Source organism: Toxotes jaculatrix, chromosome 5, assembly GCF_017976425.1.
Source record: "Toxotes jaculatrix isolate fToxJac2 chromosome 5, fToxJac2.pri, whole genome shotgun sequence".
NCBI lineage: Eukaryota > Metazoa > Chordata > Actinopteri > Toxotidae > Toxotes > Toxotes jaculatrix.
The window spans coordinates 16501268-16526316 of record NC_054398.1 but is presented as its reverse complement, the minus strand read 5'-3'; the positions used below and the strand labels follow the sequence as shown (position 1 = coordinate 16526316).

Below are 25049 nucleotides of genomic sequence, written 5' to 3'. Positions count from 1 at the left end.
CTGAGTTACTGGGAAACAGCAGTCAGAGGAGGATGTACTTACTTGCTATTATGGAAGGGTCATAAGAAGGTCGATTTTGCCTGGCGAGCAGAGGAATAAGTGTGGACTCTTTAGGAGGTTCACACTTGAGATTTCCACTTCAGTGTCAGCGTCAGGAAGCTAGCCGAGAAAAAGAGAAACAAACTTGAAATCAAACTATACAGTCACCAGTGATTTGGGCCTTGAAGTGCTGAAATCCACCCTACAATGCAGTTCACGTTATTACTGTGAACCAGGACCAGGTCTCTATAAAGACCAGAATCTAATTTTCTGAGATCAATAAAGACAGTCTCTGTCTCTTTCTGAACCACTGTCTCCAGTGAGTCACTGACAGTGCAGTAATCTTGTGGCTAAAATGCATTTGGAAAGCACATGATTCACACTTGATTCAAACAATCCTAACATAATGATGCCATGAAAACAATGAGAAGCTAATCTTAGCAGTTAAATTTCATATTACAACTGTTCTGGTTGCATGTGGCCCCCTTCTCTGTGCACCAACAGAAAGTCACAGCAAGGCCGTAACATAACGGTGACTTTCTGTCATCGGCAGCTAGTTTCCTTTTTGGTTTAACTTCACATTCACTACTTCTGCCTCCTTCCCTTTCACCACGACGGGACTCTCCTCCATTGTGACGAAACTGCAGTACAATCAGAAATATGCGTCAAAATACAGCGTAACTGTGTCATGTTGATGCAACTATGGCATGAATCATGAGGTCTCTCACTTGAAATGTCAACATAGCAAAAAATTCAGCAGGTTTTCACAAAGGTCACTGAAAATATAGATGGCATCAAAAGGTTAAAACATTAATTTCATTCAAAAGGGCACACCCGGGTTACAAAAGGCTTTAGAGTTGTTTTCTTGTAATTTCATTAATTAATACATACAATATACTGAAAAAGGTCTTTCTGCAGTCTCAACTTGAACTTGTCCACATTAGCCACGTCTATGGGTTTCACATCAACTTCTCCTCAGTTTGCCTGCAACAGCACTTTTATGATGTTCTCACCACAACAAGATAGAGACAGTTCAAAGTCCCCAACTTGACACAAGGCCTACATGAGGTGTCCAGAAAAAGAAAAAAAGCAGAGCTGCTCTTGACATTGATGTTTTGTTTATGTAATTATTGAACTTCAACGAGGTGAGTGTATGGAGGAAACTGACCAAGACTCAGTCATTTGACACTCTCCAAACCGACAGACAGCACAGGATTAACACAAGGTAAGCTCTTACTATCAAAATGAATATTAGTGGATTTTGTAGGCTAGAAATTCAATTGCTAATCAAAATTAAGCCTATGTAAAAACTTGTTGCCTATATTTCTCTGCTTGACAATGCTGGCTGTTTTTGCTAGTAGCCATGTTTTGACACTGATCCGCCTTCCACGCCTACCCGGCGCTGCAGCACACCTGCAGGTGGTCGGTAAGTAGCCCTAGGCCCTAGGATCTTAAACTTTCTAAAACGGAGTAGCCGATGGAGGAGATATAAAATACACACGCAATAAAACCCAATCCTGCTGCCAAACTTACTACCTAACGATGCATTTTGCCATTGAAAGGCGCACGTTTAAGTCCAGCGATGTAAATGCATACACAGAAAAAAAACTAAGACATTTTTAACTACTCTCGTGAACGTTGCTGGAGTCTCCAGTACGTGGAGCAGAAGCGCAGGTGACTAAGTTACCTGTTGTGGCGCTCAAGCTGAATGTCTCTTTGTTGTCAGAAGCTCAAGCTCAACTTCAAAGGCACGAAATTTGTCCATAATGTCTGTTTGAAACCGAATCCAGAAGGGCCTGGCTGCTGCAGCTGCACCTTTCAGAGAGGAGGCAAGCATGCTCAGCTGTGGGAAGTAGGACAACAATGATCTGCCTGCTTCGCTGCTCTATATTGTTTTTAACAGTGCGAAATGAAAATGAAGTATGGAATATCTAGAGGTTAATTGCTTACATATTTAAAACAGGAAATTAATTGTTGAATCCGTGAAATGGTTACAGAAACATTTAGTCTTCTCAGAGTCCCTGAGCTATGATAACATTGATATGAAAGTCAGTAAGAAAAGTTATGGAAATGATCTTCCCTAATCGGACTGTTTCAGCAGCACTAATGGGTCATGGAGGTTTGAGCCAAAGAACTTTTAGAGGTAGAGTCAACATTTTGTTCTACATACCTGCATTATTTTTTGAAGGATTATTTTTAGAAAAACAATTTAAGCATTGGAGATATTTACTTCTTTTCCACGTGTGTTAGTGAATGTTTGACTTGTCACCATAGATGATGATGCTGTTTATTAAAAGTGGATCAGTAAATCAGTAATTAAATTATGTTTATTTTCGCAAGGCTCCTGCTTAATATTCTTCCTACCAAAGGGCTTTTGAGCCAACTTCCTAAACCTGATACAAGTGAGATGTCTGGCTCAATCAAACAGCCTCTCTGTGATGTAATTATAACTGTTCAAAGCATTCTTTGTTCAGTGACCCCTTTATTTGCTGGGCTGCTTTTTCTTCAGGAGCATATTTGATTTGGTGGCTGACTGTGCTTGAGAAACCATGTTTTCTCAGGAGTGTTAGGAGGGAAAATTTGTTGCTTTTTAATGTTGTGTGACTGTAATCCTGGCATAATGAGTGTATGCTGACATGGAGGCAGTGTTGCAAAACTGACTTAGTCTCAGCTGGCTGCAGCTGAATGCAGGAATAGATGCAGACATGTTGCACACAACCTTTTGTGTATATAGGGGTAAACATGAAAATGTGAGTGCATTTGCTGTAGCTTTATTCAGCTTGTTTCAGAAAGAAAATAAATGGAGGGTGTTGCCGTGACCATTGACCTCAGTGTGTCTTTGTAACACTCACATGCTTGTGCTTTTCTTACCTTGGAGGCTCTTTGTGGTCATTTTCTCTCTCTTTACACTGTTGTTGCTGTCATTACTCGAATTCCAAAGGAAAAACCTGTTGCTTTTCTGTCACCTAAGAAATAAATAATATTGCTATTTGAGATCTTCTCTTTTCATGAGAAATAAGAAGTAACAGTTGAGATCATGAAGAGGGTGCTGATAAGACTCTGCAAAGGTTTAATATGCAACAGAGATTTGTCTTGACTCAGGAGTTAGGACATTGCTAAGGACAAGATCCAACCTGGTGTGCTGAATGTGCCAGTTCACACTGTCATATGAAATATAAGATGTAAACTCATATAATATTATTTAGTTCTGCAACTAACAGTTAATGTGATTATTGATCAAACTGTATTTTTCCCCATGAATGAATTAATCAGTCAGTCTATAAAATAGCAGTAAGTAGTAAAAAAAATACCCCTCACAGTTTCTCAGAGCTGAAGGTGACATCTTTTTTCAATGTCTTGTTTTGTTTGATCAACAGCCATATTGGCAATAATGTTGGTTAACTGGATTATTGGAGAAACTTAAGTGCTCTGTAACAAAATGTTTTAATCCATCAGCAGTGCAATAGCTTTTGCTTTGGTGCTTTTTTTTTGTTTTGATTGAGACTGTTGTGATCATTTTAAAAGTCTGCAGTGGCAAGTTGAATTTATTCTGTCTCCTCTCCATTGTAAGTCCATACAGTGGAGAGAAGTCCACGTTTATTGTTTGATATTATTTGCGTATTGCAAGCTGACAAAAGACACCATTGGCACCAAAAAAAATCTAAAGCTTAGATTAAATTCCTTTCCTCTGGGCAGTGTGACTCTCCCTATTGTGAAATCTATGTCATTCTCACATATCATGTACCCTGCTGAAAACATAGATTTTTCCCTTTCTCATTACATGTGTGTGATCTTAATGAGAAGTTTACTGGATAACTATTTGGAAACTGCCTCTCATCACACATCTGATAAACTGTGTTTTTTACTCAAAGCAGCATATTAAAAAACCTTGACATTAGCGTGGCAGACTAAAAATGCAGGTACATGGTTTAGAAAAGTGTTTTTTTGTCTTAACTGATTTGCTGAAGACAAAGTACTGGGTTGAATGAACCTGTCCTTGATCCTTATCAAGCTGAAGGTGCAGAGGTATAAATACAAGGTGTGATCTGTGTGGTATAGTGAAAACATGCAAAACGTGAATGAAAACATGCGTCCTGCTTTATTTAGTTCCATGTTGTTGTACTGGTGATTTACCTGGATTTAGTTTTAGTAACCTTTCACAAATGTAACTGAACCATGACAGAGGGGAACAATGTGAGAATTTCCCTGTTATCACTGTGGAACTCCGCTCTGATAGGAAAGGCTCATCGCTCCCAGCTACCCACACAGTCCTAGCCGGAGTTTTATAACTCTGCACACCTAACCCCTTCAATCACCAGCCACAGGTCCAATAACACAACTCCAAAAGTAGATGTAATCCCAGTAAGCCGCAGGTGGCCTTGCAGATTGGCTGCCCAGATCACCACATTTTTCCCTCCTTTCACACACTGCTCCCCTCTCACTCTCTTCCCCAGGCTCCCAGTGTGGTGGTAACCCTCAGCTGAAATAGGGCCTTTGCAGGGTGGAGGCAACTCGCTGCAGCCAGGACCTGTCACATTACTCTCAGCTCCACAGTGGGACCAGGGCACCTGAGTACAGGCTGTGAGGGAGGGTAACAGAGTGTTAGTGAGAGCAGACCAAACGCACGGAAACAAGGACGTCTTTGCAACAGAGTCCAACTTGGGACTTAGGAGACACTTTTTCCTCTCGAGTCAAGGGGGATCACAGCTGTGTGTCGGCAGAGATTGTGGTTAAAAGCACCTCCGCTCCTTTGTAACTTTGACTTTGGAATCTGTTTGAAAAAGAGAAAGCACAATGGATAAGGATGCTCTACTGGACTATGAGTACCCAGACCTGGATCCTCTGCCATCCAAAAATGAAGCAGAGTAAGTACATTCTTACATTTCTGAGGACTACTTCTTTCAGACCTCAATGTCTTCCACTTAGTTTTGTTTACTTTTATTGTCTTTTATTGTATGGTTTAATGTGCATCAGTTCTTACTCCAACTTTTGTTAGTCTGAACAATTTTGCAGTGAGAGACAGCTTTCTTTGAGATATCAGGTGACACTTGGCACACTTCACCAGAGCCAGTGTCAGTGTGTGATCTTGTTTCCGTTCATATTATTTGTAATATTATAGTGGAGGCTGTATCATTTTTATGTTTTGAGAATGCAGGTTGTTATGGAAACTGCCAGGTTTTGACCACAGAACTTAATTCAAAAAAGTGTGTTAATGAAACTTAAGTTCATTCACACTTTTAAAAAATGAAGATGTATTACATGATGCCATGCAATTTTAGACATAATCACCAAAAGAAATACTCATTTTTTACTCCTGACCAATCCCACGATGCAACAGGGTACACGAAATGTTTTTCAGTTTGGGAAGTTTTATTGTGTCTAAATTGCTTTTGCTTGTCTAAAAAAATTCCACCATGTTTCCATTGGTACAAAATGATTAATAGTAAAAATGTTGATGTTTAGTAATGGCCTCAGATGAACAATATGACAGAAATACGATGGAACAAGTGTCATTTATCACCAGCCGCCATGTTTAGCTAATAAATGTCTGGATGTCATGTAAATTAATAAACAGTGGTGAGCTGTGGTCTGAAAGACTGTGGCCACTACTGTAGCTCACTAAGCCAGGCAATTTTTCTGCTTTTGTAAACACTCAAATGTCCTGTCAGTCTCTGGAAATGTGAATTTTAAAATTACCTTAAATTTACAAATGGTTTGATCTGGGCCCCTTAGTCCCAAATTACAAATCCACACATTGTTTGGACAGGTACAAGACTGTTCACAGGCCATATGTGAAGTGTTTTTAAACTCTCACAACTTTATCATGGATGAGGCCTTCTCTGAATGTCAGACTTGTAATTACTTCCCCATGACCAGGCATTCCTGCTCCTCTAGTGTACAGGAACGTGAACATAGGCGTTTGTTGTTTTCCTGTATCACGCTGATACCAATCCGTTTAAATGCAAATCTCTGCTGCAAGGATTTCAGCTACAAAGTTTCCAGCCACAAATGGTCCTGAGAGTGACGTGTGAAAGGTTTAGTGAGGTACACTTTAGGTCAGCTCACTGACTCAAAGCCTTGAGTTTTAAGACACGGATTGACTGTTTTGCTTATGTGTGAATGTTTCGTTCCCTTTTTTTAGAATAATCCCTCCATGTGACCCTACTGCTGATGACAGACTCTACCATATATGCATCACTGCCATATCTGTAAGTCCGCTTTCCCATTGGATTAACGTGACACAACATTACACTGTCCTGTCATTCACTGTCAGTCATTCATTCAGTTTATGATATCACACCTTACTGTCAGACATAAAGCATGTGTAATGATGTGCGCAGGTTTTAATGAAATAGGGTGGAACAAGTCCAAGGAACAAACAGTTTTGGACAAATGGTTTTTGATGCAGATCCAAATCCTGTAGTAGATTCAGGGCCCAAGAAAGATTGGTGGAAAGATTCACATATTTTGTTCTTACTAAAATCTGCACTTTTATATTGTGCACTTGAATACAATAAAACAATCACTTGTAGCCCGTAAAGGCCTATCAGTATGTCTTTTTGATTGAAATTCTGACCCCAAAATGATGGTTTAATATATCAGATTGAGACAGTGGTGCAGCCACTATGTGATTTATAGTTACATCACATAAATTAAATACTTAGAACAGCACAGAAGATTTACCTATTTGGCCTTAGCACCAAATTGGTTTTCACTTTTCTCCCTCTGATGTCTGTCTGAAGACATCCTTAGACGTTGGTCTTCACTGGCCCTATTTAGAGCAAGGCATTCCTCCCACCTTTGTGTTTCCTAAATGTGTCAAAGGTCATGACAGGTCATTGAACTCTCATTGGTCTGTGATCCTGAGTGATGATGCTTCATTCAGACCACATCCATGTGGTGCACTAATGAGATACTATGGTTTGGCCTTTGTGTGGCATCAACTCCCCTCATTTTTAGTCAGAAGCAGGGTGATGCCTGAACCCTGGGGAGCCCACAGCTGCACACTGCTGTGCAGGTCACGCTAACTGATGTTTTTCCTCCTCTAGCTTGTTGTCATGCTGATCCTAGCAATCTTAGCCAGACGCATGAAGGTGGGCGACAGACAGAAAGGACTCCCAGGTTTACTCAGGTGAGAATCTGTTGTAAACAATAAACACCATGGTTAAATGCAAAATGAAATAGGTGCCTTCTCCCACAAGAACATATTGGTACCTTTGGATTCAAACTGTGCTGCTATTGATTGTTTTCCAAAGATTTATAGATTGATTTCCAGTCTTCCAGGCAGTCATTGGCTTCCACTTATTTCAGTATTGTTTGAAGATCTACGTGAAAACACGAAGTAGAACTTTTTGGTAACAGTAGCCCTTGAAACCGGGCCTACTTGCAACTTAATTATAATACCACAAATGCTATCAGCACTAATTTCATCTTTTACCCGGCTGAAGTAACCTTGAGTAATTAACCCCTAAATTCGCTCCAATGGAATTGCTCAATGCTCAGCAGATAAAACTGGTCACACTGGGTAACTTATAGGTGTTAGTGTGATTAACTGTTTGTTTCCCAATGAAAAAGAGCTTTCATGCTCAGTGAACCTTCTCTGGATTAATAAAGGTTAAGAACTGTGATGGATTTTCATGTCTCAAGCATGTTGCAAGCCTCAGAGTTGATTTTTATACCATGCTGAAATGAATGGAAGCCAAGGGCAGCCTGGGAGGTAGAAAATCACACTGAACAAAACAAAAACGTTTTATATGGTCCTTTGAAGCTTCATCATTTCTGGCCAATAACCATTTCATCTGAATGTGAGGCTGGTAACATGTGAACTCTAAATACTTGCTCCTTGATTTCACAGTCCAGTCAACTTCCTGGATCATACACAGCACAAGGGCCTGGCAGTGGCTGTGTTTGGAGTGCTCTTGTGCAAACTATGGGGCCTGGTCATATCGCCAAACCCCCTCCCCTTCACAACAGACTCTGAGAACAAACGTGAGGAGGTTATTTTGGTTCTTCCTCATCTAACATCAGTCTTTGTGCATTTGCTTTTTTTTTGACAGATTGTAAATCTTCTGTAGCTGTTTATTTTTTTTTACGATAATTTTCCTTTAAGTTGTATTTTGGCTTTTATATAAGTTATTATAATTTCCCTCTTTTGAATAAGTAGACAAGAGAAAGATTCTGTTAAGAGTTTAGACAGTGACACACAGATAGATGTATCTCCCCAAATGTCATTTCTGTTAAATATCCGTGTTATGTAATTGGATTATTGTGTTTTGTATTATTTTTGACTTAGGAGTTTGATGATAAGCTTCACAAGAAGCTTTTCTGAAATGAAATTACATAAGAATTGACTGTAAGGAGTCGGTCCCCTGCTGTTTTACACAATCCCCAAATAGTACAAGGTTCAGTAGAAGTGGAAATATGGTGGTTGTTCAACATTGTGTGATCTTGCTGAAGTGAAGAAGAATTAGCAGTCAAGTTATGTTATGTTTTTATGTCACATGGTTCAATTAATCACAAAGTAAGTGTGTATTCCTTCTGATGCTCACAGTCTCTACACACTTGTTGTATTTGCAGAGAACTGGGTGATTCTGGGAGTCTTCTACTATCCCGCGCTATACTACCCTCTCCTGGCATGTGGCACCTTGCATAATAAAGTTGGCTATGTACTTGGCAGCCTCTTGTCATGGACACACTTTGGTGTTCTGGTATGGCAGAAAATTAACTGTCCCAAAACACCTCTGGTAAGCAAAGATCACTTTTGATACGAGTTCCAATTTATTTCTTCCTAATAGTTTGAGACAGCAATAGAGTGGTGAGGAATCACTGTCTAAGGATTTTTAAATGTCATTTTCTCTGATGTGTCATCTGTCTGAGTTTTAAGGATTACTTCAAAGACAAAGATGATTTGTTTTGGTCTGGAAACCCATTGATTAGCAAACAAAGTGGGTCTGTTTTATATGTAAGAGATGTGATTTGAAAAGATGAATATCAGGCTTTTCAGCTGGATCCATGGACACATGGTTGGGGATTTAAAGCTTTCTCAATCCCAGATTTTGTGCCATATCCCTTTTGTTTGGGTTTTCTGTGCGATGAATGTCTACGACTCACAATCATTAGTTCCACTGTCTGTTGGTCTTAATCAAGAAGCTTTGTCACAGTTAATCAGTTTAGTGTGTGTCAGTAGAAAGAGAGGCATCCAGGCTTTATGGTACATTATGTCATGGTTGTCTTTTGTGTTGTTTTTGTGCTTTTTTGTTTTTTTAAAGTGGCAATGCCTGTCTGTTTATGCCACCATGAGCTGGCACACACCAACCCTGCAGGGAGCATTTCGGCTGAACTGAAAGACTTAATTACATAGACAACAGAATACATTTGAGAAATTATTATATTTAGAATAGTATTTCTCTTTGAACATGGAAAAAAAAGTTGCATGATTAAACGCTAGTGTTCGGTGTATGACACACACAAAACACAAAGACTTTTCCCATGCCCTACGTTTTAGTAATTTTGACCACTGAGGTCTCAGAATTTTGTGTTGTGATGAGGATCCCATTTGGCCAGTATATATGTATATATATACTTCCACCAAAACACACAAAGCCTTCTGTGTCTTTTTGTGTCAATACAATATAGTTTCAAGATGTATTCCTGGTGTGCTTCTCCAAAACTCCCAAACCAAGTTGCTAGGTGATTTAAAGTCTTCTTTTATTCCTTTTCAGATACACAAACACTACTCCCTTTTCTCCAGCCTGCCCCAGATAGCTTGCTTGGCATTCCTTAGTTTCCAGTATCCCCTTCTTCTATTCAAGGGCCTAAAGGGCACTGAAAAGAACAATGCTACAGAGGTAAGTTTTGATCTTCGAACAGTTTCTGGATGTTTGCTTCAGAATGGTTGCAAAGCTCCTACAGCTCTAATTGTTTGGCCTGTTTACATAACAAACTGGGTAAAAGTGTCTATGTTGATTAGTAGTCTACGTTCAGGTAATCCTGACCTATTAAAAAAGAGAAAAATATCACTAAAACGCACATTTCCTCTGAATCTGTGCATGTGAGGAACCTTTATAAGCTGCCTGCTAATCAAGGGGCTTATCATGCTCGTACAGTCTAGGCTGAGGGAAAATGTGAAGTCCAGAGCAGCACACCAGTGGCCTAATCATTTTTAAGCAGATTTGACGTAATTGGTTTATGTTATGTTCTTGATCAGATTATGAAAAGGTTGCCTTGTTTTTTTCACTGAGGACACACAATGCTGTGTTTATTTGATGCTAATCTCAGCATGGGTGTGACAAAACTGGGGTGAAGCCACTGCCTGGAGTCTGACTCACCATAGCCCCTTTATCGTAAGGAGGCTTAGTTTGTGGACAATGGTTTGACCCCAAAAATCAAATCAAATACATAATTCAGCTTTGCCACATTATGTGATTCTGTTTACTTTGTACTATTTTGGTTCCTCATATGGTTGTTGTTCTTTTAGGATCTAAGCAGCAGCTACTATAAAGACTATGTGAAGAAAATGCTCAAGAAGAAGCAGCCTGCCAAAATCAGGTGAGAACTGCAGCCTGTTACCAACACACCAGATTTGCTGTATTGTTACTTAGCTATGTTTTTCTTTGACATCTCTTCAACCAACATTTATGCAGGTCTGAGTTTAAACAACTGATGGTGGATGTCTTTCATCTTAACAGCTTCGATTTACCCAACTTTTTTTATGGATTTTTTAAAACTTTTTTTAAGGAATCTTGTTGTTGGCATTTTAAGCCTTTATTGTAGACAGTAGAGAGATGGCAGGAAATGAGAGAGAGAGTGAGATACAACAAAGGAGTCACACCATGGACACTGCATTTCACTGTGGGTGTTTTAACCCCTAAGCTCCAGGGTGATCCTGGGTGATTTAGCTTTAGCTTTTAGCTTTGAGTCCTAAGTTACAGGAAGGCGGTTTGTAAAATCACATCAGTGAGTGTAGGAGTTTTCCAGCCTGGAAGATATCTACTGTTACTGACAAATAAAGGTGCCAGGTCTCTCTCACAAACTTTTATTCATGTCAGTGCCCTAGATACTGAGGATTTTTGCAAATAATCATAATCATAGGAGCTGGTTAAACAGTTGTAAATATTTCCTTGTACAGTCAATGCAAATGACTTAACACGCTACACAGAGGTTGGTATCATAGTGAATGAGAACCAGGACATAACGCATTTCCTCTTTCTTTTGTAGTGCGTGTTTGACTCTGCCTACATAAAGGGACTTTCTCTTTAATTTGATACATTCAAAGATGATGGCACAATAGCTCATTTAAACTTGTTTAAATCTGTAACTGTTTACCACAGCACATCAAGCACGGAGACGCCCAAGCTCCCTCAAAGAATAATTGACGCTGTGAAGTCATATATTTATACACCAGAGGAAGGTAAATATGCAGTCTTTGTTTTCTTTTATGTCTGGCCAAGCCTTCATGTGTTATCTCCTGTTAAAATTTTATGACACTTTCTCTTTTCTTTTTTCAAAACAGCTTTCCGTTTTCCACTGAAGTTGGCAATATCTGGTGTAGTATCATTCATAACACTGTATCAGGTAACTACCATGTTAGCTATTAGACTTAGTAATCCATGGATATTATGTTAACTTTAAAATCATGCATTGCACATGCGTATTATGTTAATTGTTACATAGCACATACGGTCAATGTGATAACCACATATTGACCAAACTCAGTCCTAACCCTGACCTTGGCCCGGTACTTTCAGTCCAGACTCTGAATATCATCAGGTATATCATCCAGTAATGAGTAAATAATATCCTGATTTGTTTTTTTGTTTTGTTTTGGGTTTTTTTTTTTGTAGGTGGGTCTTCTACTGATCTCGGCAGTGGTGCCACATCTCCAGACCGCCCGTTTGGGAGTCGATGAGGACGTCGCTAACCTTTTGGCTGGCTTCAAGATTATGCTGTCTCCAGACAAACATGAAGTGGTCAGAATCGTGGTTTATTACATGTGGTGTGTGGAGGGTGAGTGAAACCATAAAGCAAAAGCAGCCATTTAGTGATATGAGAGATTCTGAAATCAGTTAAATCACTTTAGAATCTTCTTTTCTAATATTATCTAACATATTTGTTAACCACCAAATACAACCTGCAGTTGCTGTATTCTGAATTGTTAGCTGCTTATCGGCTGTATTGTTTTAACACTGCAAAAAAAATGATATAACATGCCAATTGTTGTTGAATGAGATCCTCATGCAGTAAACAACCTGAAGTTCATGTGCTATGTTTTTCTTTCAGTGTGCTATATCTCAGCAATGACCCTATCTGGCTTGGTCAACCTGGCTTTGCTCATGCGGTCTATGGTTCTACATCGGTAGGTTTCAGAATAAGACAGTGTTGTAGCTTTCTTTCTCTTATGTTTTTTTTTTTTCATTCTCTTCCCAAAGTTTCCAGGAATTGTGAATGTGTCCCTTCATTATAATGTAATGGTTCAGACAGGAGTTATTATAACATAATAGAGAACTAATCATCCAGACAGACAGAATAGCATTCACTCTGCGTTAACTGCTGCTAGAGTTGAAAATGGCTATTAAGATAAGACATGAAAAACTGTGCCATTACATAAAATTACAATGTATTAAAAGAAATGGTTTTCCAAGTCGAGTATTGATTTGCATTTCTGTATCCCCTGCTAAATTACTTCTTCAATTTACTGTGTAATTTGTATATGCAGTGATAAATCAATTTATGTGTTGCATAGTCCTGCATTGTCTTGATTGTGTTTTTCCCTCTGTAGGTCAAACCTGAAGGGGCTGTACAGAGGAGATATCTATAATGTTTACAACTGCCAGAGAAGTATCAGGGCTTCCCGGCCTGCACTGGTCTGCTGGATGGGATACACCAGCTTTACAGCAGCTCACATTTGCATCGGTACAGATACATACTGAATACTGAAGAAAAATAGCAAAGATTTCACTTTTTTTAAACAATTTCATACAGTTGGCCTATTTTTCGTCTTTTTCTGTGATGTTTTTGCCCAAGCATTTTGTGTTTTATCCCTTCAGAAATGCAGCTAAATGTTTCAGATTTTGTGATATGAGAGGGAAGTGTGCAGCTTAGGTTTGTTGGATACTGGACAGGGTGTAAGCCTTGAGGGCCTGAAGCTCTGATGTTTCCCCTGCAGGCATGATCGTGCAGACCATGGTGTTCTTCCTCTGCCTTCTGATCGCTGTCTTCCTCATTATCATACCTGTTCTGCACAGACAGAATCTGATTCTCTTTCAGATCCTGTTAAGCATGTGGTGAGCACCGTCACATCTCTCACTCGTTACTTCGCTTCATCCAAGGGCTACAGCATATGAGCAAAGAAAAATTCCCTGCTGTTGTCATGTGAAAACTTTCATTTTTAGTTGATTTTAAGGTTCTGAATGCCTAAAAAAAAATCTACTGGATGAACTAAAACGTATAATGATTAATGAAGAGTTGAGGTTACATTCTTAGTTCTTTTTTGATGAAAACTTGATGTCTGGAACAATTTTCAGTCAGCAGCAACAACACGCTCCGTCTATGTTGTACAGACAGACAGTTTTGGCTCACATAAATTCTTGTCAGTTGCAATTTTTTTTTTCCCGTGCCTTCTGTCTTTCCTTTGTCACCACAGGAGATGTTTGATTGTTGATTTTATCTTCTCAGGCCCTTCTGGCTGATGATCCTCTTGGCTGTGTTGATTCAGCATATCACCGCCAGGTTTTGCTTCATCAAAAAAACAGCAGGCACTCGAGACCTGGACAACAGGTGATTTACTAGATTTGTTCCTACATATGTTCTGTATTGTGTTCACTTATTTATCATTTCTAAGTGTTTTATTTTCTGATTATTGCAGCATCTCTCTGAATGTTTGATATGTTCTATCCTTTCTAACAGGGGTAATCTGTTCCTGCTGACGTACCTGCTTTTCCCAGTCAATGTTCTGATCGGGGTGCTGTTGGCGCTCTGGCGCATGATCATCACAGCCCTGTTCAACATTGTTCACATGGGACGCATGGATATCAGTCTTCTTAACCGCAACGTGGAGGCATTTGACCCAGGTTAGCGAGACATCCTGCTCTCTATACATGGTGATTAACAGAGCCATATTGTCCCTGTCTGTTGTACTGACCACACCAAAGCATCCAGTTCAATGCCATCTGCATAAAAACTATATCTTAATATAATGAACAGCTTGTACCTTGGCTGTCTCACCTTCAAACCTAGTTCTGAGTCCATTATATATGTGTTCAAATAAACAGCAGTGCATTGCTTGGGAATTCAATGCCTTACATTACATTCCTCAATTATATTTTTCATTTTCCAACTGTGTTTTTTTTTTCTTTTTAGTCTGACACATTGTGTTAACATATTTATTAGTATTAACATCATGCTTTTACCTTTGTAGATATCGCTGTTTTTTTTTTTTCACTCTCACTGTGAAGGCTCAAAGAGAAGCAATTTTCTATGAGCAAATGCACTTTTACTGATCCCACTTAGAGGCCAGAAATGCGTATCCTATCCATTTTACCTTGCTAGCGACTCAATGCAGCTCGTATGATATCTGTATTCTGCGCGGTGCGAGGGACTCTAATTGCACACCGATCTCTGAACCGGCTGCAGATTTAAGACATCTGTTGTCAGGAAAAGCAGGTGGTTACAAAAAAAAAAGAAGTGTGATTGTATGGCCATTATGTGTGATTGCCTCAAAGCCAACATGGGGTGCAGTCCTATGTGTTTATTGCTTTTGCTCAGAAAGAGTGATTCTCCCTCCCCCTCCCTGTGTCTGTCTGCAGCCTACCGCTGCTATGCTCATTATCTGAAGATTGAGGTGAGCCAGTCTCACCCTGTGATGAAGGCCTTCTGCGGGATGTTGCTACAGTCTGTGGGCCAGGATAGCAATGCTGCACAGAGGACACGGGATGCTGAAGAGGGTCTGTAACACAAAACTCAGTCAGTTATCCAGTATTGGGGTTTCATTGTATTCATAAAATATAAAGGAAGAGGCTGGTGTTTTTTTCATTCTTATTGTCTACAAATGTAAAGATTAAAACCAACACTGCGTTAGTGCTTCTCTCCTAATTCACTCTGATTTTCCTTCCCTTCAATTTAAAATTTTGCAAAAAATATATCAAAATAAACTACAATGTCCAATTTTATGGTAATGAAGGAATATGTTATTCACTGCAACAGTGTGGCTCCTTCACCTGTTTTTACTCGTTTTTGGAGAACAATGAATGTCCATGGCACAGAGGAATGACCTACAGTACATCGAGATTTGGCTGCATTGGAAATACTTGTTAGTAGTATCAATTAATTGATGGTTTTCATCTTTTCATGACAATAGGAAAAATACAGAATATTGCCAGCCTTTAAAGATAAACAGTAGATTCATGTTATGTTCTCCAGAGGGGTTTAGAATTCAGTAGCAGGCCACTGTAACACATAATCAGATCATAACACTTTCTTGTGCACACAGAAGAAATGAGAGCTTAGCAGTTCTGATTTAATATGTCAAGGGCAAATTGAGTCTCACTGTGGAATAATTTACAGACCTGCTGCTGGTCTCAATCTAATCTGTCATAAACTAATCATCTGTCCTTATGGCATGCCTACACTAGCCTGAGCCCTCTCTGGGCGACAGAGATGGCTCCGTCACCTAGAGACAATGGCTGCCACTATAAACGCTATTTAACCAATACAAATAAAACCAGTGTATCATTGATAAACGTTAACGTACCCAAAATCTGAACGCTAACTTTAAGGCCAGTTGCTGATCTGTAGAGATGGTACTGACTCAAACAGGAGGTGAGTTATAGTCGCCTACACGTGGTGACAAGTGAACATACATTATAGTGAGAAATTAGTTGAAAAATGCATCAGGCTTCATCTGTTGTTGTGGAATCCAGTTCTGTCTGGTATATAGTCACAGCTGAGTCCATTTACAAATGAGCGGTGGAGATGCTGCTTGTTTGCATCTAGAGAACAATGCATTATCAGGAATAATCTGTTGTATTACAAAGATTAGTTCTCGAGTAGCTGATTACATAGATGAGCTACGCTAATTGCCTGTTTCATATTCATGTGGCCCTAAGGGCTTAAGCTTTCAGTGTGTTAATGGCAAGCCCAATATGCTCCTACCATGCTTAGAGGATTAGAAGATGATTGCTTTCTATTATTATTCTTTCTGTAGTATCTAGCTGGTCCTGGGTGGCCTTCAACAGAGTCTTCTACCAGTCCAGCTAAGATTAAAAAACAGAAAAGAACTTATCTGTTATAAATGGCATACCTTCGATGCTATCATGATGTCTGGTGTCTGTTCTCAGGGATCCAGCTGGTCCAGCAGGAGAAGAAACAGCACAAAGTGTCCAGTGCCAAGAGGGCCCGCGGGCACTGGCAGCTCCTCTACACCCTGGTGAACAACCCCTCCCTGGTGGGCACCAGGAAACACTTCCAGCGTCAGACCGCAGAGAGCTTTCTGAATGGAAGCCTCAACCGCAGCACCAAGGAGGGGAGCAAAAAGGAGGCAGCAACCAAGGAGGCAGAAGCTGCTGCCAGCAACTGATTATGAATGTGACCCTGATTAAGGATTTTCTGCAAAGTCTCTCTTGGTTTTGGGCAAATTTTACTGTCACATTATTTGTCTAAACCTGCTGTAGATGTATCTGCATTTGGTGAAATAAGTGCACTTATAGTGCAGTGTCTAGAGAGGCACTGTAGAGATATTCAACAAACCCTTTTTTTCTGTTTGTCTGGAGGTTGCGTGTTTACTTTGTGCTCTTCATGTTCTCCTGGCCATTGATGTGCGAGAACCACAGTCTCCAGCCTGATGGGAAAGCTTGTGTGGCACTGCTCTCCCAACTAAACACACTCATTATGTGTCATTTTCAACACTTTTATGTGCTTTTTTTGGGATAGCATTCTTGTCATATTTCAACTTACAGGTTAATCGCATGTTTTCCAATATATTGCTATTATCATATAGTGCAGATAATGCAAAATAGTAATTGCCCAAACTAAACACACGGATGTCCAATCCACTGACGCATCCCTTTAAATAGGGTATTTATATGTAGAGCTTTTCACTATTTATAACAGAATGAACGGTTTTCATAGACTGGGTAATAAATTTACTTTTTTTTTTTTTCAATTCTACACACGTTGTGTAATGAACAGTAACCTGTGGAATAAGACCTACCAGACAGATTAAACAGTTTTTGGTTTATTTGTAGACATTTAAGTCCAAAACCACTTGCTGCTACCAGCGTTTGCTTATTGTTGTCTAAAATCCTATCTGGTTTCTGATATTCATCAACATTACAGCGTCTGACTCTGCATTGACATTTAAAATGACTTTTAAGTGAAAATATAAACATCCGAATTTTCCTCCTGATTACTGTGAAAATAAAACTGAAACACGAGTTTACTCATTTTTTTTTTACCCTATCATTTATATTATTATGGATTATTTCATTGGAGAGATTCTAGGTTAATTTATAGTGAGTGCATGGTGTGATGTGATGCTGCTCCTGTTGCGTTGAGCGAAATGAACAGAGCTGGACCCAAATGAAAATGAAGACAAAGGGAGGCATTTTTTTTTTTAAATCAGATTTTTTCTTTACCTTTTGCCTAAACACAGTACATCCTCCCAATTTAATCTTTTCCTGTTTTTTGCACTACGCTCCCATAGTAAAAACACATCAGAAGAAAAAAGAAAGGGTTTTTTTTTGTTGAGAGCCCCGTCTGAATCGATTTCAAACTTAAACTAGCTGTATCAAAGCCTGATTTTTTTTTTTTTGTTGTTATCATTATTTCTGATGAATTTAGAAAATAAGGTAGCTGTGCGCTCTATTTTTTCTTTCCCTGGATCATCTCACAATCTGTGTCCGCAAAGTCAATGACAATCTCAGAAAATTGGTCCGTATAGTTTCATGTTTTATTAATTCCACTTACATAAAATTATATCAAAAAATCTCGAAAGCTCACGGGGTTTCTTGTTTTACAACATAGTTCACAAAAACTCACTATGCATCAAATTACAAGACAGTGAAGCCGTCAGACGCTCTCATGCGCCCTCTTTGTTGAGGCTTCGGTTAAACTAACTTACCGTCGTAAAAAAAGAATAATTTCAGTTCACATGGCTTTACATCACAGGTCGACAGTAACATCTAAAGTCCTCTAGACTACACTAATAAAAACCACACAAGGAAATACGTGTGACATGCCATGGACACGTTCGTTGTAAAAAGCGAGAGTATAGCAAGCACCCGTTGATTAAGAGGTTAAAGTCACTTTTTTTTTAAAGCCTTACATTACGTGAAACAAGATTTTGTTGGTAAATAACCTGGGATATCCCGTCAAGCAACAACACAGTCGAAAGTGAAATTTCCCTTTTGGACTCACAGGACAGCGGGCAGGGCGCTGCGGTGTGCGATGCCAGGCGCAATTACGCCGAAAGCAAATATCTGCGTATCTAGTATCGTTTCATGAAATATCATCACCCAAATCTGTTGCTACAGTTCCGTGGACGAATCGAAGAGAGCCGGAATGCCGACACCTGAGAGGATGGTTGACCTGTGTGAGAGAGACTCATCCACAGCCACGCACAGACGCACACAGCAAAAAAGAGCAAATTTTTCCCTGATGTCACTTAATTTAAAATGGCTTTAAAACATATGACACGTTTTGCATCGTTGTTATTTATTTGTGCTCTCCAAAACGGCGATTAAAATTTAAAATGACCATTTTTGCCTTTGATTACGCACAACTCGACGCGCCTCACCGTGTGCACAATTTTGCGCGAAATGCCCATCCGTGTGCGTCCTGCAGAAAGGGAACAACACGATCGTTTCAGGTCAGTTTTGAGGTCTGATAAACTAGAAATCTGTGCTTGCATCGTAAATGTATGTTACTTATTTTAACCTTACAGTAGACTACAAATGTCACATGAATCAATTCACAATCTCAGTGATTGACGGAGTACTTTCTGAGGTAAAAAAAAAGAAAAAAAAAACAAAATTAGGCGCCGTCGTTTTTCGCGTGTAGTAATGGTGGGTGAAATACCTCTTTGAATGTAGGCTACTTAAAAGTAAAATATTTTACATTATACTCGCAGACAGACAGACAGCGGAGCTCAGCGGCTTGGCTGCTTGTAGTTGCCGTTGATCTCCTCCGAAATGTTGACTGCCTCGGCTCCCAGCGGTAATCTGTCACTGTACTCCGAGCCCACCTCGAACTCCTCCTGGTTGGTTTTGGATGAGGATCCGGGGATGGACTCGGTCACCACGCTCCCCTCAGCCTCCCCCTCTCCGTCTCCTTCCTCTCCTTCGGCCTCTCCCTCACCCTCTAACTCGCTGGGATTGAAGGTTTTCTCTGATTCCACAGAAGACGCCCTGCGATCAAAATCTCCAGCCATTTGTTTCTCCATCTGATCCGGATTCTGAGCCTTCATGATCAGCTTGTAGGTCTTCCCTTGGTACTTGTATAACAAATGGCAGCAGGTGGCCCCCAATAAGGGGACAGTGGCCAGACCCAGTAGGAAAATGCTGACAACAACGATAATAAGAAGGGAGGGGATCTTCTTCCTAGTTGTGAAGACTACTTGGACTTGGCAGTCCTGCCCCCCATAGGTGAGACAAAGTGTGTAATTGGTGCCAGGCTGTAAACCATGGAAGCGGTAGGCATTAACCCCCTCCTCTATTTTGGACCACTGAACTATGGAGTGTCCATTTCCTGTATTTACACAGAGGTAGAGCATGTCCAGGGTGGCTTTGCTGGATGAAGACTGGTACAAGCCCACAGGCTCTATATTCACTGTTTCCTGGTTTTCACTATGACTAAGATGAAGGTTAGATTTGCTGCTGTGAAGCTGGAGAGGATTTAGCTGCACTTTGGCCTCCGTCTCTGACACTTCCAATGCAATAACACCAAAATCAAAAGTGTACTGTTTCAGGTCATCCAAGCTCATGTTGAAGGCATGGTTGGAGATGTATTCACTGCTGTCCCTCACGCCGCACTTGCTCGCAAAGGTGGGGTGCTTTGAAGCGTCACCAACCTGCTCTGTGCCGTCATTTTTGTCTGAAGAAATTTCAGAATTGCTCTTTGTCTTTTCTTCAGTCTTGGCCGAGTTGATCACATCGTTTTTGAAGGTCTTGGTCTCTGTGGGCTTTTTACCAGATGGATGGATTTTGTCTACAACAGGATTGAGCACTGAGTTACTGGCATGTTTTTGGGTGCCTGCCATAGCCACTCTAACAGTGCTCTCTGCTTTACCCAAGTCATTCACCGCAGAGCAGCTGTAATTTCCATCTTCCGTTTTACTCATACGTGGGATGATGAGAGTGCCATTTACAAAGATGAGAAATCGATTGCTGGTTGTTTTATCATTAATTGGCGAATCACTTACGAGTCCAGTGGATGGCAGGGGGAACAGATAATTTTGATTTCCTGATGTCACCTCCCAGCTGACTTGTGGTTTGGGGCTCCCTTTTGTCTCACAATGTAAGGTGACCATGAAACCCTCATAGAGCTCTGTGTTCTCAATGTTGGGCTGGGAGGTTATAGTGACAGTAGGGGCCCTACAGTCCAGTTGAGGAATCTTGGTAACCATTGTACCTTTCAGGTGCTCAGGGGCCTCACATAAAATTGAATTTGGCTCAGGGACAGATATCTTAGTTGTTGTGATCCAATCTCTCAGCCACTCCAGGCTGCAGGAGCATGTGAAGGGATTTTTAAAAATCTGAAGGTGGGACAAGGAGGAGAGAGCACTGAAAGTATCCTTCACAATGGTGGTAAACTTGTTATTGTTAATGCGCAGCGACCTAAGGTCTTTGAGCGTGGAAAAGGCATCCTTTGGAAGGTTCACCATCTCGTTGTTGTTCATTTTCAGAAGCTGCAGGGCAGTGAGGTTGTGCAGATCCTCCCATGGAAAGTTCACAATTTTGTTGTAACTGATGTCCAGGTTGCGGAGCTGAATCAAGGGGGCCAATGTGTCCCTCTCTATGGTAACGATCTCATTGTGGGCCAGCCAGAGAGAGGTGACCTGAGTGATATTGATGAAGCTTTTACTTTTCAGTAATTTGATCTTATTGGCAGAGAGGCTCACGGTGGTAACATTGGAGGGGAGACCCACAGGTACCACCAGCAGGTCCTTGTAAGCACAGTCTGCAAACTGGTGGGCAAATTTATCCTGGCAGCTGCAGAGCTCTGGACAGCACTGCACAATGCCAGTCACAGTAGTCCACAAGGCAAGGAGCTGCAGGAGCCTTCTCGCCATTTTCTGTACCTGCAAGTATCAATTACCAGACATTAGCCAAATATATATATATATATATATATATAATTTTTTTTTTATCTGAGGTTTAGTTGACATCCATTATGTCAATTACAGCAGCGGAAATGTACTGTGAAAGCTTTCATCTAATATCAATTCAAATGTGTTTTACTGAGCAGGGTGTGCTTTAAAAAAACAAAACAAAACACCACCGCTTTTTATCACAACTCAAAACTGCATTACAAATTAATAAAAACAAAGAGGCTCAAAACAACACCCACACTAGATGCACACTACAGCTGCTACTGCTGGCATTCAATCTGAAAGCATCACATGCAAAGTTTTCCATTGCATTTTGCCCAAATCACATCACAAAAATAACACTGATCATTTTAGGGGTTTTTGGACATCCGTGCATTTTACAAAGCAGTTTCAGGGTCAGGTGGTCTCTCCTGCTCTGAGCGCGTTTTCACAATCCGGTGCGGACAAACTGGCGCTGTCTATGGTGTTAAAACCCTTACAGTTGAAACGTGCTCACAGGGCGATTTCTTCCACCTCATCTTCCATCTAGATTCTGCTCATGATCTGTTTTTTTTTTCTTTTTTCGTACAGTCACTGCTTCATCAACTGATGAATTGTCTTACCTGTCCAATGTTAACTTCAGTTCCTGTGTCTTATAAATCACCCTCGTAGTTTACAGTCCTCTGAAACAAGTTTAATGGTTGGAAAAACTCGAGTCCTCGTATGCTGTGGATCCTCTCACATGACTTTTGCAGACCTGGACAGCGCTGAAAAAGGGCGGTGGAGGAAACATTTTTTCTGGTGAGTCGCTGTTGCAGTCCGACGGCGCTTATTTCCTCTCCAGCGAGTGTGGGATCCACTGCGCGTTCCCGCCGCCGCGGAGCGAGAAAAGCAACCGTGAACGCGCAGCCTCTCCCATCTCTCTCCTCACTATTAAAGATACAGAAGCTACGGGCCCTCCACCCTCAGAGTAAATACATAATTCAGGATCTCATGATTAATTTATTACTTCGACCCAAGTCTAATCTTTGACCTCATTCGGTTTGATTGCCTATTGTTGCTGCCTATTGTCTTTACTTCGAGAACCCAGCCAAGAGTTTCCTAATGCACTGCCAGATTTCAAGATCAGTTGCGAGAACCAGACTACAGAAAGAGTTTCCTGCAGCATTATTAGAATTGAGCTTTAATAATAACAAAGACAAACAAACAAACAAACAAACAAACAAACACAGCTGTAATTCAGAGGAGCCCAAAGAGAAAAAAAGACCCAAAATCTCGAGTCATATCAGATTATTTGATGACATTTCATTACAACGCCGGTATGTGAAGCCTGAATTAATTTCTAAGCTTCAGTGTATATGTAATAGCCGGAAGTGGCACAGGAAGCTCATAAGCATCACTTCAAGGTAAAACACAAATTTGTTATTCTCCAACATCCTCACCTGAAACATTCTCAATCGTGCACGTTTTTTTAACTAGTCCGCTGGTTTGTTTTAAATTCATGAGTTCGCCTGTGACTTTAAGCCTATTATTATTATTTTAAAACAGCATCATTAGTAAATCTAGTCCCTTAAGTGTTTGACTCATTTGAAGTGTTAGTATTTGAGACTTGTTTCCTGCCATAATACTGCCATCGTCTGGTGCACCTCGGTATGAACTCTCTCTCAACAATACATAATAAAGGAGTAGATGAGAGTTTAAGACGGAGGGAATGGGGACATTTTGGCCTTTCTGGGAGCTCCAAAGAGCCTGATTAAGGTTTAAAAGATGGAGTCACAATTTTTAGAGTCTGTCACAATAGTCAGGTGCCCATTCAATATCCTCCTGAGACCCGGCAATTCATTTTTGCCCTCTGTGGGGGACACGAGTCTGAGACCTCTAGGTGAAAATATCATTTATAGAATCTATCTCAATCTCAAGTGGACATCCTGGGCTTTCTTGTGATGCCTCAGTTGTGGGGATGTGGCCAACACAGCAAATGCATTGTCTATTCAAAGTGGGAATTCCAACTTCCACATTTTATGTTTTTTTCCTTAATATCAAAGTCTTGACTTCAATTTAGTAAGATTTTTTTAAAGGCACAATAATTTTAATGCATTCAAAACACATTTTTGATTCAATGTCCTACACACACACACACACACACAGAAGAGGCATAAAACAAAACCCTGACACAAGGGTGTGCAGCTCTTAGGGACCCTCCCCCTGTAACATTTCCACCGTATCTCTGCGCAGTGGCAGTGTGATTATTGCTAGTTGAAAACTTTACCCAATACTCCTTGAGCCTTGAAAACCTCATCACAGGCAGCAACACTGGTCTGCGTTGAACAGGGAATGACCTTTTGGTCCCAAGGTTTTTGTTCCAACCAATGAAGAGCACACAGTTTGACTAATCAGCTGTCTGAAAACTGACATCAGTTGATTAAATGATTCAAGTCTGGTGTGCTGCTGCTTGGTTGCAACAAAAACCTGCAGCCACACGGCCTTTTGTGGAACAGTTTGGACACCCCTGGTATACATCAAACTGTAACCTAAATAATGGAATCACAAAGCAGCATAAACCCCACAGAATACTACACACAATTATATACAAATATACACTCTTATTTTCTACCACTGCAGTTACATTACCTCCTTGTATAAATTCTGAGTAACTGTACACATCTTCTGTCTTTGGTACCCTGACCCATTTGCTCACTCCCTTATACTCTACAGTAACCAGCATGTCACCGCCTTCAATGACAAGAACAAAATCGATAACACAAAAATAATCAATAAATACATACTTAATGATGAGACCGATGCATACGAACTGATGAAGCCCCTTGGATAAGAGGCGAAACGTCTTCCCAGACAAACATAAGTCCAGTTGCCTTCGATTCAATTTTCAAAGAGAGAACTATGACCTGAATGAATGAGAACATTCACAGACTTAATGATGAGGCTATTACATACATTTTGTTAAGGTGGTCTTTTCGAAATACAAGAACAGGAAATCTTTCTTCTGCCCAACACTGCTGCCTGTCAGAGGTGGGTAAAAAAAAGATTCTGCCGTCTGACACAATATTAGCAAGAGACATGCTATGAAAGGTTTAACGTCAACTAGTAAGTTGACGTTAAATCTACCGCACTTTCATAGCTTTTGGTCGTATATTAAACAGTAAAGAACATGAGTTACCTTGCACATTTGAAGCATGAACTGTGTGTAACTGGGTATCATTAGAACGGCCGCAAGAAATAAACAGACTCCGCGGTACGGTTAAAGTAATAAAAGGGGGAAAAAAAGCACGGTTACTGTGCAAAATACCCACATCTGCTGCCGTATTTGAAGGCCTGACCTGTTTGTGCCTGGTCGGGAAGGAATAATTCCGAGGACGCACCTCTGTTAGCTTAAATAGCAATTTAGGCTAAATACAGAGCTAAATGCTACAATTGTGGTATGCGACTGGCAGACTAAAGCTTAAAAAACTATCGAAAGTCTGTCATCTGGCCACTCCGCTCCTGTTGCAGCCAGTCCACCCTACAGTTACTATATGCGTTTCGGTAGATTTACTGTAAAAGAATAAAAGAACGTAGTTCAACTGGTGGCAGTTTTTATTCAGCATGTAGAGTACATTAAATTAGCTAGATAACCGAGTTCTTGCTAGCGACCAGTCAGTTCGACAAAAACTGTTTTCAAATTGAGTATACCCCGTAGAGCATATGCGCT

At 40.4% G+C, this 25049-nt stretch overlaps 2 protein-coding genes across 2 annotated transcripts; one reads left to right on the top strand and one right to left on the bottom strand.

Moving 5' to 3' along the window:
• Positions 1 to 4833: 4833 nt before the first annotated feature.
• Positions 4834 to 17467, top strand: stra6 (signaling receptor and transporter of retinol STRA6). The gene is made up of 17 exons (XM_041038948.1): positions 4834 to 4904; positions 6182 to 6248; positions 7089 to 7171; positions 7895 to 8028; positions 8617 to 8783; positions 9762 to 9887; positions 10517 to 10587; positions 11370 to 11449; positions 11552 to 11613; positions 11883 to 12045; positions 12319 to 12394; positions 12818 to 12951; positions 13205 to 13322; positions 13714 to 13815; positions 13945 to 14108; positions 14844 to 14981; positions 16374 to 17467. The coding sequence occupies exons 1-17, from the start codon at positions 4834 to 4836 to the stop codon at positions 16610 to 16612; spliced, it is 1995 nt and encodes a 664-aa protein (XP_040894882.1). The 3' UTR covers positions 16613 to 17467.
• A 502-nt stretch (positions 17468 to 17969) lies between these two features.
• On the bottom strand, positions 17970 to 22185 carry islr2 (immunoglobulin superfamily containing leucine-rich repeat 2). The gene is made up of 2 exons (XM_041038947.1): positions 21964 to 22185; positions 17970 to 21331 (listed from the first exon to the last, which is right to left on the bottom strand). The coding sequence occupies exon 2, from the start codon at positions 21320 to 21322 to the stop codon at positions 19181 to 19183; it is 2142 nt and encodes a 713-aa protein (XP_040894881.1). The 5' UTR covers positions 21323 to 21331; positions 21964 to 22185; the 3' UTR covers positions 17970 to 19180.
• Between the last annotated feature and the right edge of the window lie 2864 nt (positions 22186 to 25049).

Coding starts and splice junctions, on each gene's coding strand:
- islr2 (XM_041038947.1), bottom strand. CDS start 21,322: ATGGCGAGAAGGCTCCTGCAGCTCCTTGCCTTGTGGACTACTGTGACT.
- stra6 (XM_041038948.1), top strand. CDS start 4,834: ATGGATAAGGATGCTCTACTGGACTATGAGTACCCAGACCTGGATCCT. Junction 4,905..6,181: donor CCATCCAAAAATGAAGCAGA/GTAAGTACATTC, acceptor CCCTTTTTTTAG/AATAATCCCTCCATGTGACC. Junction 8,784..9,761: donor ACTGTCCCAAAACACCTCTG/GTAAGCAAAGAT, acceptor ATTCCTTTTCAG/ATACACAAACACTACTCCCT.